Source organism: Anabrus simplex, chromosome 4, assembly GCF_040414725.1.
Source record: "Anabrus simplex isolate iqAnaSimp1 chromosome 4, ASM4041472v1, whole genome shotgun sequence".
Taxonomy (NCBI): domain Eukaryota; kingdom Metazoa; phylum Arthropoda; class Insecta; order Orthoptera; family Tettigoniidae; genus Anabrus; species Anabrus simplex.
The window spans coordinates 259591021-259609488 of NC_090268.1; the positions used below are offsets into that span (position 1 = coordinate 259591021).

Consider the following 18468-nt stretch of genomic DNA (forward strand, 5'->3'; position numbering starts at 1 on the left):
GCAGTTTTGGCTACTTTTGAGCATTTATAGTTTCTTTTGCTACATATTAGACATTAAAACCATCAGAAAGACTAAAAACTAAGTAATGCACCTGATAAAATGCTAGTTTATATTACTCTTACAATTTCTCATTATCACAACACCTCTTATACTCAGTTTTCACTCTCAAAAGAAGTCAAAAAAAAAAGAGAGAGAGAGAGAGAGAGAGAGAAAGAAAGAGAAAGAGAGAGGGAGGGGGGGGGGGGGGAGACACACACACTTTACGTGACACAATATACCATAGAAAACATTATTAAAATGTATAAGCTGCAACAGGAAACATATTAACTTTCCATATTCAAATTTAAGAAAGAAACAAACATGTGCCAAATCTCTTTCCATACTCAGCGATGCTTCAATGAATGATTTACAGATAATATTTTTCAAGAATATTCTCCCCTTTTCCAGTTGACACCAGGTGAGGGCAAATAAGATTCCTCTCCACTTTGTCCTGTCTCTCCACCACTCCTCATCCAACACTGTGTTCCAATCCAGGTTCCGTAGTCCTATGCTGTTCTTCAATGAGTCCATCCATCGTAATGTTCGTCTTTGTCTTTTCTTCCCTGTCATCTGTCTTTCCAGTACTTTCTTCTTTAATGCGCTTGACATGTCCAAATCATTTCAACCGGTTCTGTTCCTGTTTGTCATTTAGTTTTTACAAATTTAGCTCTTTTCATAGTCTTCATTTCTCACTCTATCCCTCTGTCTTCTGTACCATACTACTCAGGAATTTCATTTCAGCTGCCAGTACTCTACTCACATCTCTCTGAGTTACTGTCCAGGTTTCTGCTGCATATGTCATTACAGGTAAGTAATATCCCTTGTATATTATTTCTTTAGCCTTCAGTGGTACATCTTTATTCCATATTAATCTCCATATCTGGCTGTAATAGGCACTCCCCAGTTGTGTTCTTCTAACTTCCATATCCAGTCTTCCATTTTCCATCAGTTCATTTTCCAAGTATTTGAAGGTGCTCCACTATTTCCAGTTCCTTCTCTCCAATTTTAATAGCCCCTTTTCCTTCTCAACTTCCTCACCATTGTTGTGCTCTTCTCCATGTCGATCCTCAATCCCTGGTGTGAAAATGGGAAACAACGGAAAACCATCTTCAGGGCTGTTCACAGTGGGGTTTGAACCCACTATCTCCTGAATGCAGGCTCACAGCTCACCCCTAACTGCATGGCCAACTCCCTCAATCACTGTCAATTCCAAACCATTCTGATCTCTTCACTGTTGTCTACATACAGCTGCAACAGTTACATATTGTTTTTTTTTTTGCTAGGGGCTTTACGTCGCACCGACACCGATAGGTCTTATGGCGACGATATATTGTTTTTATCACTGATATTAATTCCTTGCCAATGACCCTGTGTGTGAGGCTTGCCCAATCTTTTGATCTAGGGATGCAGTCATATGCTTTTTCTAAGTCTATAAAAGTCAATACTATATCCTTCCCATATTCCCAGCTCTTTTCCATAATCCGTCTCAGAATGGAAATGGGTTTCACCGTTGACCTTCCACTTTTGAATCCAAATTGTTCCTCCTGTACTTTCCACCTTTTCTCTAATTCTTCTTTCCAATATACTTTCCATTATCTTGGCAATATGTGAGATGGTGATTCCTTGGTAGTTACCACACATAATCTTATCTCCTTCCTTGAATATTGGTATTATAACCCATTTTTCCCAATCCTCAAGCACTTTCTTCCCTCTCCATACACACTTGAGTATTCTAGTAGTCCATTGGAGTCCCGCTAGTCCTGCAGATTTTATCATTTCTATTCCCACAGCTTTTCCAATCTTCATTTTTTTTTTTTTACTGTCCATTCCACCTCTGTCATTGTAATGCCTGATTTCTTCTCTGTTACTCCTTCTATTCCTCCTGCCTGGATACCTTCTCCACATGTCTGGTTTCTCATGTTCAGCAGTTCACTGAAATATTCCTTCCATCTGTTCATTCTCTCTTCTGGTTTTGTCAGTATTAGTCTTTTATTCTTCCCACACCCTGCTTCATACCTAATTTCTTGTAATTCCAAATAATTTTTCCCACAGTTCAATCTTTATTTACTTCCTGGATGAATGTAACGCAACTTCTCTTCTTCGGCTATTTTTTTTTTTTTTTCCCCAGACTCTTTTCGCTTCTATGTATTTTGCTCTATTCTCTTCAGTCTTTTGTGTTTTCCATTCCTTCAAGTTTTCTTCTTTTCCTTTACTTTATCTTTCACTCTATCATTCCACCATGTTGTCTCATACTCTCTAACCTTTCCTGATGTTCTGCCACATGTTTTCTGTGCACACCTTACAAAAGCACTCTTAAAATTATTATTAGGATAAGCACAATGACAGGTAAAATCATATCATACAGATTCACATGATTTGATTTGACACTTCTTTGTTCCTTTCCAATACCTACTATGATAAATCAATGTGGAAAGAGGGAGCAACAGAAAGAGGAGCAAAGACAGAAATGAAAACACGAACAGACAAGGACAATCTCCACATCTTCAAATGGACTGGCTCTCTCATCAGCAATCCCAGCTCTTCTACATACATTTCTTCTCAGCCTCAATCAAACTAGTCACTGCTTCTCAGCGTCAGTCCTGATGTGGGAAATTTAGGATAAGAAGGAAGCTGGATTAAGAAAAGGAAAACGAAAGAGACGTAAGATAAAGATGAATACAGATGGAAAAGACTAGACAAACAGGAAAAACACGGGAGAAAATGATCCAAAAGCTGGAATCAACGAAGAGATAACTATATATCTGAAGTTGGCTGTGTATGAAAATGTGGAGATTGTTCTTGTTCTTTATTGTTTTCATGTTTGTCCATATCTCTTCTTTCTATTGGTATCTCTTCACACACTGAATTGCCATTGTGTTTTTCCTATTATGTGTTCCTTTTCATACTCCTATCTCTCTTTGTATGACTTAATTTGGCACTTGTTTGTTCCTTTCCATTACTTATATTAGTACAGATATGGGTGTGAAAGGAAAGTAGTAATTCACCATGAAAGTATGAAATACATGTACAGTACTTTTTACATACTTCTTACTGTGCACTTATCACAGTAAGTTAATACCCTTTCCTCGTCACTTTCCTGTTGAGAGTATGATACTTAAAGCCTACAATAAAATTAACACAGTGGAACAAGTATGAGTACGGTAAATCAAGCAGGATATTCTATCAAGTAAGAGAAATAAAATGTCAGATGTCATTTTGAGCATTATGACTTCAGTTAGAATCTAATATACAGTATATCTGATGGCTGACAGACAGTAATTGGCAATGATTTTAATGATGTTAAAGATATTTCATGACACATTTAGAGCTTACTCAAAAAAAATTAAAGTTCAGCAATAGCTCACCCATTACAGTTCTGATTTCTCTGCGTTCTGGCAGAGTAAAACAGAATGTCAAGACGGATATCCAGGTAGCCTAAAGAACATCAAATTAATATTCCTGCAAACAGCAGCTGCAACTACATTAAAATAATAATAATAATAATAATAATAATAATAATAATAATAATAATAATAATAATAATAATAATAATAATAATAATAATTGTACCGGGCGGTACACCTCCACGCCGCTAATTCAAACTTTGCGCCAGTTGAAACTCCCCTACTGGAAGAAGTCTGAACTTTTGTCTTATGTGTTAATTTTCAAGTTACCCTGAAGATGTCACTACTTGGAAATTTTGAAGTTTCTGAACTGTGTTGTTTTCGACGTATTTTTGTTTTCCTTGTAGTAAGAAGTGCGAACATTCTCTTCTAGAGGACACTACTGAAGAACTACAATGATGCACCCTAGTGCGAAGTGAAAGAACTGTTTTTTTTTTTTTTTGGAGAAAATTTAATTTCAAAAGTTTGTTCTTTGCTAAATTTCTTTCAGTCATTGTTTAAGTTGGCAATATTAACCCTTTCTTTCCCCTTGTTTTGAATTTAGCCAATCCCGAATTTCTTTAATTAATTTTGCACCAATAATGTGTTTCTTCTTCATCTTGTGTAGGGGTTTTCTTTATCCACCAATAAAATGATTGTGGGCGGGTGTTTTCCTTCCTGAAACGCCTCGAACTTTCTGCGAGAGTATATAAACTGCTGATTTTAGGGTCTCTGCGCCACTTCAGTAACATCTTTCAGTGTGTAAAGTACATAGCAGGGGGCGGGAAGCGCCTCTCCCTTCGGGCAGCAGTTCAACAACAAGGTAATGGCCGATTAATTACTTCTTTTCTTGCTAGCTCAGCAGTTTAACTCTCGGGGCGGGTCCGAAGCTTTTCCACCATGTAACTTTCCCTAAAATGTAAAGAATCTTTGTATTTATTCTATCTTTTAAGCTTCATATTGGGATAGAGAGTGCTTAACCCTCTCAAGCTTCCTTTCATATTGCATTGAGGTGAACTTATTTTCACAACCGTTTCTTCCTTAACGTAATGTAAATTGTTTCCTTCTAAAAGTCACCTCTTTAGTATGGGATTAGCCCTTGTATTAACGGCCTAGTGCCAAGTAGGTTTTAAACAAAGTGTATTAGGAGCGCAAGTTCGCCTCCTCTCAAATTGGTATTTTAGAGGCCATGTAATTAACTTTTCTCACTTAATAGGCCTCAGTAGGTTGGGTATCTTTACCCCTGTGTTTATGTCCTTAGAGGACAACTTGAAGGTGGAGTTTGGTGTGGCCTTTGATAGGCTTAATCTTTGAGAGCAGATCGCTCTTTTGAAATTTGTTTCTGCGCGCCTCGAGGAGGCTTTATGATGTAATTGGGAGCAAGTGCTCCTGGGCTTGATTGGGGTCTTCTGCCCCTTTGTTGAATTCTGTATATCGTAAAGTTGGGCTAATTGCTCAAGAATTGTGTGTCTGGCTCTCGGAGCCCAAATCCTGTAATTGTATATTCTCGATTAGTGGTTTTGCTACTCTGTACCTGCCATTATTGTTATTTCTTGTTTTTTGCTAAGAAAATATAACCTTGTTAAATTTGAAATTCACTTTAATTTCGTAGCCTGAGACCTGTTCACCCCCCGCACCTTCTTTCACCTCTAACTACCACGGAAAACTCCGTAACAATAATAATAATAATAATAATAATAATAATAATAATAATAATAATAATAATAATAATAATAATAATAATAATAATGTTTTTAACACTCAAGTACAGAAGTAACAGAGTAGAGTAGTTTGAGTGCAGGAATGCTGAAAGCAGCAGTGGCTGATCAAATAAGAACACAATTGATAGTACTAGAAGAAAAACATCACATAAGTCTGAAATTTTCCCTATGATATTAATTTGGGTAGGAGAAAAATATTCTCAGAACATTAATCAAAAACATAAAATATTACCCCATTCAAGGTAACTACGATTGTACCTCCCCACCCCCACATCTTCTATCAACTGCACTACAGTCACACCTTAATCTTCTACAATAGTCTGATATTCCAGCCTAATAGTTTTGCAGTTGCCATAATACATTCAAATCTCCTAACATCAAACTTTCAATTTCCAGTCACTTCCAGATCCATCAAGTTATTTTTTGACATTTCACTGCAAAAATACTTGGACAATAATTTCTGTCCTCTCTTCACGTTGCCATTTGAAACTCACAAAGTCACCTGGTATTGGTGTTAGGGCCGGTTGTGCTGTATTAGCACTTTCTGGTCGAGTGAAGAAAGTAATGGCAAGCTACCTCACGCATCTGGCAAGTACACCTCATTATAGTAACACTACCACCATTGTTTTTTGTGGTTTTCCTATAACCATATAACTTTTAATTTTTTAAATTTTTGCAGTGAAAAGTTGGGTAACAGGCATTATTTGCTTCTAGGTTGTTATTACAGTGTTTCTGACATACAAAAATCAGGAAACTGGTATTTTTCTGCTCACTCTGCTCCTGCCACAAGCGAGAAGTGTGCCACATACATCGTTTAAGTAGCATCACTTGTTTAGAGGATAGCTGATATGAGTTCACATAAGTCTTTCACGACTAAAGAAAAGTTCTCCTTGATGTGGCAGAGCAAGCTGGTAATTACATCAAAGGAAGAAAGTATGATGTGGACAAGAGTTCTACATGTGATTGAAGGGAAGTATAGAATAGTTTCTGTTCCTCTATGTCCTCACACTTGATAATCCTCTTGCTGACCTCCAATTTCACTGAGTCTATCCATCAATTCCTTGGCCTCCCTACTGGCCTCTCCTCTTTTACTTCTCAGACAAAGTAATTCCCTGCTGTTCTCATCCTGTCCATCCTCATAATGTCCAAACCATTGTAGCCTGCATCTTCCCAAAAGTTCAGTAACAGGTATTTTGATGTCAGCCTCTTTCCTCTTTGCTTTGTTTTTACTACCTAACAAAGCATAATATTAAGATAAAATGGATTACTTACTGATTGTGGAATAGTCCCAACGCTCTTCACACATTTAGAAAATACTGTCATGAATTTCAAGGCTTCAATAAACTCTGTGCTTTTTTTATGTCATCTAATCCATCCCCACTCTTCTTTTGTCTCATCTTTCTCATTTCGGAATTTGTTTGCCTACGAAGATTATACAGTTTCCTAGTAACTTTGTCCAGAGTACCCTCCAAAATTTCTGCAATAGCCTCTATAGATTTAACTTCCAGTTGACTGTCTCTGTACACTTTTAATAAACAATTCCATAATTCAGGATATGACTCTACAAATTCAATCAACTGATAAGTTCTATTCCTTTTTCCCCACTCTCTACTCATCTTGTTTTATTTCACTCACATGAACTTAAAAAACTGTCACTCTTGTGCATCTAGAGCAAGTTGCCAGAGAGCTCTATGTACTGTGTAAGGGAGCTCTAAGTACTGTGTACACATGCACAGTTCCACTAGATAGCTATAGCTGGGGCATCTCTAGCCAGAAAAGTCTACGGTATACAGGTGCCTTTAGATCAGCTGTAAAGCCAGGGTTGTTTCATTTCATGTGTTTGTGGATTTCTTCTGAAGCCAAACTGATCTTTTCCCAACTCAGATTCAATTTGTTTTTTTCATTCTTCTGTAAATAATGTGTGTTAAAATTTTGCAAGCGTGAGATACTAAACTAATAGTACGGTAGTTTTTACACTTGTCAGCAACCGATTTCTTGGGAATAGGTATAACACATTCCGTCTGAAATCGGATGGCACTTTTCCTGTATCATACATTTTACACACTAAATGGAATAACCTCCCCATGCTGGTTTCTCCTAACACAGTTGGTAATTCAGATGGCATGTAATCTATTCTAGGTGCCTCGTTCCTATTTATGTCTCTGAAAGCTCTGTCGAATTCTAACCTCAGAATTGGGTCTCCCATTTCATCAGCATCATGAATCTCTTCTTGTTCCATAACCTTATCATCTACTTCTTTCCTTCGATACAATTGTTAAACATGTTCCTGCCATCTTTCTGCCTTGTCTTCTTTCCCTAGTAGTGTTTTTCCACCTGAGCTCTTAATATTCATACACTTAAGTTTTCCTTTCTCCAATGGTTTCCTTGATTTTCCTGTATGCAGCCATCTACCTTTCCTACAACCAAACAACCTTCAACATCCTTGCACTTCTCCTTCAGTTATTCTTCTTTCGCTGACCTGCACTTTCTATCCACTTCATTAATCGCCTGTATTCTTTTCTGCCCTCCTCATTTGTTACATTCTTGTATTCTTGCTGTTCATCAATCAGGTCTAATATCTCCCAAGCTATAAACTGATTCTTTCTTGATCTTACCTTTCTTCCTGACTTTTCTTCAGCAGCCCTACTGATCTCTCTCTTCATCTACTATGTTTCCTTCAGCCTCTTCATTTAGTCCTTGTGCAACATGTTCCTTTAAAAAAAAAAACCCTCACACTTGTTTCCTTTTACAGAACTGAACTGTAAGATAATAAGTTTGATCTTGCATAGATATTTCTAAAATTTTCAACAAATAGAATTCATAGAAAATTAAAAGTATCCTGAAGTTTTAAATCCTACCTTCCCCATTTTTACACGGTTATAATGATTTTTCTTTAGGACAATAAGCTCCTTTGTTGCAAAAAGTGGACATGTTATGTGCTGACCATTTGATGAAATGGCCATTGCACCAAACTAAGAATGGGAAAGATCTGATTATGATTTCCAACAGTATCTGATATTTTCAACATAACTGTACTTAAAATCTTGTATTTACTTAGAAACCATCCTCCAAAGCCATTTCTAACATTAAAAGAAAAAAGAAACAAACAGAAATACAGTTCCTTACTGCTACCTGTATTCAGTATTAAATATTTCTCTCTGTTCCAAGCTATGTTCTAATTAAATTTATCTGAAACCAAAATTGTATTTCACTATTTAGCTTCTAAATCAAGGAATATCTTGTTAAATTCATCCTCTCATACCTGTTCCACATATGAAGTGCTCTAGATTAACAGATGCAGCTTTTAACTTAGATCACATTGCTTCATGCAGGTTGTTTCAAAACAAAGGATAAAGACAATAACCTTCTATGTTTTCCACAGCTGCTGTAGGATGTACATAAGTACGCAGAGCAGCTGATAACTCAATGAGAGAATCAAGATAAAAGTCTGGCACAAAACTAAATAGCTGACCCTCTTGCGATGCACGTTTCAGGGTGTTGAGAACAACCCTTAAAAGCCATGCTAAGTGACTCTGTTTCTCTGGCGAGTAAACAGCTGCTCGCACCCAAGACATGTGACGTGCCTGCTCACTGAGTTTCTGTTCAAATACCCCAGTAGCCCGCTCCAACTCTTGCACAATTTCCTCTGAGCTGTCCTCTGTAGATAGATCACTACTCTTCAGAGAGTTACGAAATGCTCGTAAACGAGCCTTGGTGCCAGCAAGTGCAGTCATGTATTCAGTCATGCTCTCCCGTAAGGTGCTCACCTACAATGAACAAAAACACCTCTTAAGATGGTTATTAAACAATAAACACAATTAAAATGTACTTATAAAGACACACAAACAACATCAATATTTGTATTAAAATTATTCTGAATGTGAATTATCACGAATATTCAGAACTGAAAAAAAAAATCCAAAAACTGTACATGGATTCTTATTATATTGTTCATAATGTTATTGGCTTTACATCCCACTAACTACTTTTATGGTTTATGGAGATGCCATGGTGCCGGAATTGAGTCTTGCAGGAGTTCTTTTACGTGCCAGTAAATCTACCAACACGAGGCTGGCATATTTGAACACGTTGAAATACCACTGGACTGAGCCAGGATCGAAACTGCCAAGTTGGGGTCAGAAGGCCAGCGCCACAACCATCTGAAGCCACTCAGCCCGGCTGTAATGTTGTTTACTGTTTGTATTTCAAGATGCTTTTATTAAAATTTTGTATTCCGGTAACACCTTTATTTGCTTTTATTTCACTCGTATGTAATGATATTTATTTATCTTTTTCTTTATTTATTTACTTATTTATTTGTATCTTTATCAGTGGCAGAGATAGGGCTCATGGCCCTCTCTTACAGTTAACCATATAAATTACAGGATAATACGAGAACTACTGTAGACTGTTCTATTATAAAATCCAAATTAACTAAGCTAAATAAAAGAGCTACCTTAGGTGGATAATGAAGAAAGAAAGCAAAGCTGAACAAACAAAAGAAATCTGAAGCATAAAACTGAAAAGAGAAAAATGAATAAATAAGTAAAACACAAACTGGAAACAGAAGCCAATGCTAAAACAGAACACAATACAAAATAATGTAAAGGGAAAACAACAAACTGTGATATTACTTAAAATCTATGTACATGAGGTTAAAAGTTATATATTATGCACATATATATCACTAGAATAACTCCGCCATTATCCGGTCCCAAGTTCTGAATGAGAAAGAAGGGTTGACTGGTCTGGCACCCAGCTGTAAAACTGCTAACGCCGAGTGTTTGGTGGCAGTACATAACCTGACTCCCTAAAGGGGCTTCTGGCGGATGAGCTCCCCTGGGTGGGGTGATGGTCCTGTCACTGGAGGAAATGACACTGGAATCCATTACTTGAAGACCCAACGGCAAACAAGCGGAGGAGGAACCTCTCAGTTTGGTTCCCAACGGTTTGAAGGCGGATGAGGTCATGCCAAACGGACTGGCTGTGAAGGCGCTACTCATGAGCTGGTAGTGGTCAGGGCAAGAAAGTGGGGCGGGAAACTTCCCTAAAGGCAGATGAACCGCATGTGGTCAACGGCACAGAGAGTCCTCGATGGCGGACCAGTCATTCGGACAGGGTGTCTTTACTCAACTGGAATGGCGGATGAAGGCTGCAGTGAATACGAATCATTCAATTGTCTTGCATCTGCTTGCTACTGAACATATTTCCTAGTCATCAAGTAAGGTGTGTTTGTTGAAGTTCAGCAACACACTCACTCTAAAAGAATTCACGCACAGCAGTCTTCCAACAACATATGACTTCTTCCAAAAGTCCTGTGGTGATCAAGAAGTTGCAACGGGGGCAGGATTGTGATGTCTAGAAGCCTCTAGTGATAACTTGGCACATAGGCAGCAGATGAGAGATCGGTCGTCTTGCTTAAGGCTGTGGCTGTAAAGCAATTTGGTTGCTGCATCTACATCTGAGCAGTCCTATTTAGGGTCCACTCTGCTCACCTCACATGGGGAAGGGCTAGAAAAGGTGCCCTCAACATATTCAGCCACTAATATTACCGATCGGATAGCCGCGTCTGATGGTATCACCTTTATGCGATCGAACAAATAAGAACTTATGTTTTTCAACATGGAATGTAAGAACACTCAATGATGAATTTTGACCCCAAAACTGAAAGACCTGAAAGGAGAACAGCTATAGTGGGTAGAGAATTAAGAAGATATAACATCGACATAGCAGCACTCTAGGAAACCCGTCTGAATGAACAAGGTGCAGGTTACAGCTTCTTTTAGAACGGGAAAACTACCAGTAAGAACCGATTACATGGAGTAGGCTTTGCTATCATGAAGAATAATCTTGACAAGGAATTGTCAGAACTTCCCACTGGACATAATGAACACCTTATGACATTAAGGCCCGGTTTCATCAATACGTTAGTACTTAACAAGGTGTTAAATCATTTTAACATACGATTTAATAAAATTTGCATTTCATCAACAACTGTTAACGTTAACATATGTTAAACTGCGTATTAAAGTTAACATCAGCCATTTCCCATGTTAAATGGCTAACATTACCATTTAGAAACCTGTTCCAAAATGGCTGCTGTGAATCTCCCTTTAGATGCGGAATTGCTCTATTTGGATCTTTTACACAATAATCCTGATCGAAGAAGAGTTCAGCGATATAATGCCTTTGAAAATTTGACGGATGCATAATTTCTTCATAGATACAGGTTATCAAAAATAGTCATTGCTAATGTTGTTGATGAAATTTGAGTGAGGTTGGAATATCCTATGAAGAGAAACTTACCTCTTTCTCCAGTGTTGCAGGTTCTCATAATATTACAATTTTTTGCTACTGGTTCTTTTCACATAATGGTCGGAGACAATGCTGGAATTTCTAAAGCCATTGTTAGTAGAGTTGTTTGTCGAGTGTCTGCAGCAATAGCATCCATGGGAAGGAGGTATATAACATTCCCTTTAGTAGAAGAGCGTCAGCAAATTATCCGCGACTTCTATGAAATAAGCTGTTTTCCTGGTGTTTGTTCTGGATGAAATAGATTGCACACATGTAAGAATCCAATTACCTGCAGGCAATTGGGCCGAAATATATCGTAATCGGAAGGGATATTTCTCTGTTAATGTTAATGGTTCAGGTGATTAGTGAGTCTAACCTCCAAATCAGGGATATACTTGCTAGATGGTCTGGTTCTGCACACGACAACACAATATTTAATAACTCCCATATCGGAGCACAGTTTGAAGTGGGGACAATTAATGAAGAGATTTTGTTCGGTGACAGTGGATACCCGTTAAGAAAGTATCTGTTAACCCCATTGAAACCCTCGCGGACTTTCTCCCATGCCTCGTCCTTTTATTTTATCGTCAAGCCATCTGTGCGCTTGCACTCAATAACTTACATATATTTACTAATTCAATTAACAACTCTTTTTAGAAGGAGGAAAAATTAGAACTACAATTCCATTTCACTTCACGCGCCATATTTTACAGCTGTACTCAAACAAAAGCGCATTGGAGCGCGCTGTAAAACAGCATGTTCATACCACTGCCTCCTTGATTCGCACCAGTTTGCAATATTGGGAGAGTTAACAGTCGATTAGTTAACATTTCACAAGAAAAGTTTGATGAAACGCAAGAAACCTAACAAGATGTTAAATTTCTAACTCCGTATTAACTAACTACTTGTTAGTATATATTTAACATGTGTTGATGAAACCGGGCCTAAGACTTCGGTTAAATGGCAACCAACATGCCACGGTGATCAGCGCATATGCCCCTCACCCTAGATTCTGATGATGACATCAAAGAATCATTTTATTCAGATCTGGATGCCATCCTGTCAAAATAAAATAAAAATAATCTTACTAGGCGATTTTAATGCCAGAGTGGGCAAGGACAACTTTGTACGGAATGGTGTCATTGGCAAGGATGGAATTGGCAGTGAAAACTCTAATGGTATTCGACTCATCTCAAAATGTGCTGAACATGATTTAACAATCACTAACACAATTTTTCACCAAAAGAATCACTTTAAAACTTCATGGCAGCATCCTAGATCGAAGCACTGGCATCTCATTGATTATGTAATTGTCCGCAAGAAAGATCTTCGAGACGCTTTTATCATCAAAGCAATAACAGGAGTGGACGACTGTTGGACAGATCACCGACTTATCAGATCAGTTATGAATCTGTCACTATCCCGTCAGAGGAGAAAACAATGGAAGAGCTGTAAACACGCTTTTAATACCGTGAAATTTGGGATTTCAGAATATGCCTCACAATATAGAGAACTGCTTCATCAGACACTGTCGGAGGAGTATCATCAGGATGCAAGAAAACACTGGGAGAGCCTGAAGACCACTATTGGGGATGCTTGCAAAAAAAGATAAGTTATTACACCAAGAAACATCAAGATTGGTTTGATGAAAATGATGAGATTGAAGCATTGATATCAGAGAAGAGAAGAGCCTAGCAAGCGTGGCGAAAGGACACGAACTGCCTTGCAAAGAAGCATTTTGTCTTGCCAAAGCAAATGTCCACAGAAGAACCCATGTGCTCAAGAATGCATGGGACAGCCAAAACAAAAGAGCTGCAATATCTAGCAGACAAAGATTCAAAACAATTCTTCCAAGCCATGAAATAAGTTTATGGTCTCCACACCTTTGGTAGAAATCCACTTCTAAAAGATCAGTTCTCCATCATGAATAGAGGGAAAGAGAATTTTGAAGGTCTCCTGAATCAGAAATCAGTTGTTGATGAACAGGTGTATGACTCAATAGAACAAGTACCCATCAAAGAAGAACATGGCTTCCTATCAACACTGGATGGAAGTTAAGCGTGCTGTTAAGCAAGGCGACAGAAGGCCACTGGTCTTGATGGTATACCTGAGGAAACTCTCATAGAAAGTAATGAGGAACTCATAACACACTTACATGAACTGATTGTTAAAATTTGGAATACTGAAAAAATGCCTCCCGATTTCTGAGATATTCTTAAAGTTCCAATATTTAAGAAAGGTGATCGAACAGCCTGTAATAACTATTGGGGAGTATTATTACTGTCTTCCTTGGGAAAGCTTATTGCTCAAATTTTGGCAAATCGTATACTACCCTTAGTGGAGGAAATACTACCAGAGAGCCAGTGTGGATTCAGACCTTCTAGAGGAATCACGGATATGATATTCACAGCTCGTCAGCTTCAGGTAAAATGCAGAGAACAAAATAGACTTCTTTATATTGCCTTTATTGCTCTCACTAAGGCATTTGATTCTGTAAACCGTGATGCTTTGTGGAAGATTTTAGGATTGTATGGTTTTCCACAGAAATTTATTTCCATCTTGAAACTGTTCTACACTGATATGATGGCCATTTGGAGAGCCATTTTGTATCAATACTTTGTTCTCATATATAGCCACTATTTAAGGACAATGGCTGCTCCATCTGGGACTAGCTGCTATCTCTGCGGGAAGTTCTGTGCTTCCCGTATTGGGCTGTTCAGTCACCTACGGACTCACAGACAAAGAGGAATTCTGATTGGAGGACCAACCTACTTGTTTTCGAGTATTTGCTTTGATCATTAGAATACAATAATAACAACCTAATAGCACTTATAAGAACAAACCGAATGCTTTAGTTCGTAGGGGTGTGGTGTAGGGGTAGCGTGCCTACCTCTCGCCCGGAGGCCCTGGGTTTGATACCTGGCCAGGTCAGGGATTTTTCTCTCGGTCTGAGGGCTGGTTCGAGGTCCACTCAGCCTATGTGATTAGAATTGAGGAGCTATCTGGCGGTGAGATGGCGGCCCCGGTCTCGAAAGCCCAGAATAACGGCTGAGAGGATGCGTCGTGCTGACCACACGGCCCCTCTTAATCTGCAGACCTTCGGGCTGAGCAGCGGTCACTGGGCAGGCCAAAGCCCTCTCGAGGGCATTAAATGCCGAGGGAGGAAGGGAGGGGGGGGGGGTTCGTTCAGAAATGCGGTGGTGCTGGAGCCTATCTGGAAAGGCGGAACACAGTCTGTAACCTATTTCTCTTTGAAGTGACAAAATTTTCCTGGTTTTATAAGATTTTAAAATCTTCCGCATAATTACAAAGACCAATAGTGAAGAACTTCATTATCTAATCAGTACTGCCAGTTGTATTTCTACTTACACTGCTTCATCAATCTCTAGAATGTGTGATATTGAATATTACTTCAAACTTCCAAGCTTGAGAGAACTTTTTTTTTTTTAATTAACAAAAGTAATAGCCGTTTTCAGTACTACAGTTTCTTTCTTTCTTTTTGATTGTATACATTAGTTCTGCTTGGGTCGGACTTTGCTTTCGGAAATCTTCAGTATTTATCAAGTTATAAAAAGTTAAATTTAATAAATAGTGAATGTCTATTTTATGAAGAGGAAAGGGGCTTCATTTAGTTATTTTAACACAGGGCCGGACTGTGAAGAATCTGGAGAACCTACTCACAAAAATAGTTAGTGATGATGGCCACGTGATTAATGTAGGCCTAAGTGATTTAAGTTCAGATGCCAGTACTAGTTCTAACCTGTGAATTTAATTATCCAGCATCTGTAAGTGAAAGTTTGCCTTCGTATCCAAAATCCCGAACTGCCTAACAATCAGAAAACATCTTGAATGCATACACTTGCATAGTTATTGAAGATCAGAAAATTGGTTTTAAGGTATGTTCAAAGGGACTGGAAGTTAGCTTGGGTGTTGAAACAGAATCAGGGCTCAATATTTCAAACCAAAGGGGATCACTGAGGTTATGTATTATGGAAGATAATACGCCAAGCTAAATGACGATTCAAATCACAGCTTAAGGATATCGATTAAAAAAAAAAAAAAAAAAGATGATGATAATGATGATGCTTGTTGTTTAAAGGGGCCTAACATCGAGGTCATCGGCCCCTAATGGTATGAAATGAAATAACAAAAAATTCAAATTCATCCACTGACTAAAATAAAATAAAAAATGTCATGAAGAATAAATGGATGGACATGAACCCTACAAAAAAAAAAAAAAAAAAAAAAAAAAAAAACCCAGCGGATCAGACTCAAAAAGAAGGTAGTTAATTAGAGTATTACTGACCAAGGGACCATTTATAAAGCACAATGATGCTTGATGTCTGAAGGGGTGCTAAATTCACGTCTAAGGCCCCACAGAATGGTACATGTCGCGAGTAAAGTAGAACCACGGTATTTGTCATTTTGGGGTATTGATCAAAAGTAGCGAAGACTCACGGTGGTCCACACAAGATGGTACTACTCACAAGTATTGCAATTCGTACAGGGAACGCAGACCTATGGTGTTTCTCACACAATGGCGCCACTCATAGCCAACGCAAACCGGTAAGGTTCCTCACCTAGGCGTACTAGTCACGGGCGCCGGTATTCCCGTGGTGTTCCTCACATAGTGGGTACCTATCACAGGCAACGCTGACCCACGGTGCCGCTCATATAGCGATACAACTCACAGGCTACGCCCAGATCCGCGGTGTTGCTCACATGGGTACAACGCACGGGTAGTGGAATCCACCAGGCCAGGCTTTTTACTGCAACTAATCACAAACCTATTTCGTACCAATTTAGTGATACTACTCGTAAGTACATGCAACCCATGGTGTTCCCCGCATGATGGTACGAATCAAGAGTAGTTTCATGGTTCTAATTCAATCATCCCTTGGTCGCCCCTTGTAGTCATCTCTTACGACAGGCAGGGGATACCGCGGGTGTATTCTACATGTGCGCCCCCCACCCACAGGGGGTAGTGTGTTTGGTCCGCGAGAGGTATTTTATTTCCTTCAAGTCCGCCGGAAAGCCAGTTAGGACACCCCTATCCGCCACCTGGGACACGCCACGTGGGAGTATCACCTCTCCCCCTGCTACGCCTGCATAGCAGGTTCGTGGGAAAAAAAAAAAAAAGAACAATACAAGGGACTATTACAAGACATTCAAACAATATACACAGAAATACGATCCCCCAAGCTTATACTTTTGGAATGATAAAGGAGACATTGTTTATAACAATCATGAGAATTGCCACTTGCGTGCCAAATCTTCTGAACTGTGAACCAAAAACTGTGACCTTCAAAAGAGCTCAAACTACGAGGGTCGAGTCATAAGTCATAGCAACTATTTTTTTCTCGTGAACAGGAGACAACACGGAAAATCTAAGATATGCATCTGGAAATATAGGGCATGTAGTTATGCACTTTGCCTGAAGACAAATTCTGACTTCAGGAGATTCACGTAGGAAAGATGGTGGTGATTAATGTTTTAAGAGGAAGTCCAACTAGGCAACCATCCTCTCGCAGAAAAGTGACACAGCACAAGCTATTGATAAACATTGTTTTATTATGGTATGGACAACAAATACACAAGACTACATACAAAGGACAGGTCTCCGCTGGTTACAGACCTTCGAAATAATCACCCAAGGTTTCTACTGTGCGTTGCCAGCGGTGGGGCAGGCGCTAAATACCATTCGTGCATATGTATTGCTAACACCAACTTGCCACTGTTCTATAGGGCATGGCACGCACACCTAATGTTCCTGCAGCTCTGCATGGCATTGGCGTGCATTTATGTCGCAGATAACTCCTATTTTAATATACGATCGTTGCTCTTGCTTGCTGACTTCCATTTTAAGACGTTCTCACTCACACACTGAACTTGGGGTCATGCTTAGACCCACACTGTTGTTTACATACACCATCTAGTGGCATCATACGCAAGTATATATTGTACGTTTCCAAATGCATATCTTAGATTTTCCGTGTTGTCTCCTGTTCGCGAGGGAAAAAAAAAAATTGCCATGACTTCTGACTCGACCTACGTACCACCATGCAATGATGAAGTACACCGAATCATTGCGATTTTAAAGAATAATAAAAACCTTGGCGAGGACTTAATTGTGTCAGAAATGTAGAAGGAGGCTGATGAGGTTTCGATTGAGACATTAATGAAGATCTTTGAAAAAATCTGGCAAACCACTAAGGTGCCTGATGACTGGAAATCAGCCCTAATCCTCCCTCTCTGTAAGAAAGTATCTAAAATGAATATTAACAACCACAAATGGATCTTGCATTTTTTCCATAACCTACAAGATTCTTTCTAAAGCTCTCCTTTTAAGAGCTGAAACATAACCTGACCCACAGTTTGGTGAATATCTGGGACGATTCAGGAAGGGGCGATCATGCAATGAACAAAATCTTAACCTAAAAACTGTAATTGAACTTGCTAACGTAAGGAAGACAGGCGTAAGATTCGGTCGACAGGAATGCAACGATAAACATCCCGGAAGAGTTTCGGCTGGACAGTTAGACTAGAAACATTATCACGGAAACCCTAACATCAAGTCAAAGTTAAGTTTCTACGTGAAATTTCAGAACCCATTGACATCAAAACTGGAGTCTAACAAGGGGATGGTTTATCACCTATTCTTTTTAATTGTGCCTTAGAAAAGGTCATCAGGGAATGGAAAAAAAGCCCTCGAAGGAAAGGAATTTCACAATGGACTCAGTTTCAAGGGATCTTAAATTAAACTTCGTATAGACTGCCTGGCTTTTGCAGATGATCTTGCAATCCTAGCACCAACTGTTGAAGCAGCTGAACAACAGATTGAGGAACTTTATCATCAGGCAGGCAAAATAGGTCTCAAAGTCTCAGTTGAAAAAACAAAAATACAGTATATGGCCAATATTAAGGACAGTCCATTTAAGATAAAAACAACACAGGGCGATGTTCAAAAGGTTGAAGCTTTCAAATATTTAGGAGAGTGGCTAGATACGAAGAACAATGAAAAACAGGGTGTA

The 18468-nt window shown here is 38.9% G+C and overlaps 1 protein-coding gene across 3 annotated transcripts in view; it reads right to left on the bottom strand.

Annotated features, from left to right (window-relative positions):
* The window catches only part of LOC136871866 (E3 ubiquitin-protein ligase RNF123), a 320579-nt gene that overhangs the window by 134426 nt on the left and 167685 nt on the right, over positions 1-18468 (bottom strand). For all 3 annotated transcript variants that reach the window (XM_067145510.2, XM_067145511.2, XM_067145509.2), the window contains exon 13: positions 8508-8910. In XM_067145510.2, the coding sequence (XP_067001611.2) occupies positions 8508-8910 (403 nt within the window). The remainder of the gene's footprint in view (positions 1-8507; positions 8911-18468) is intronic.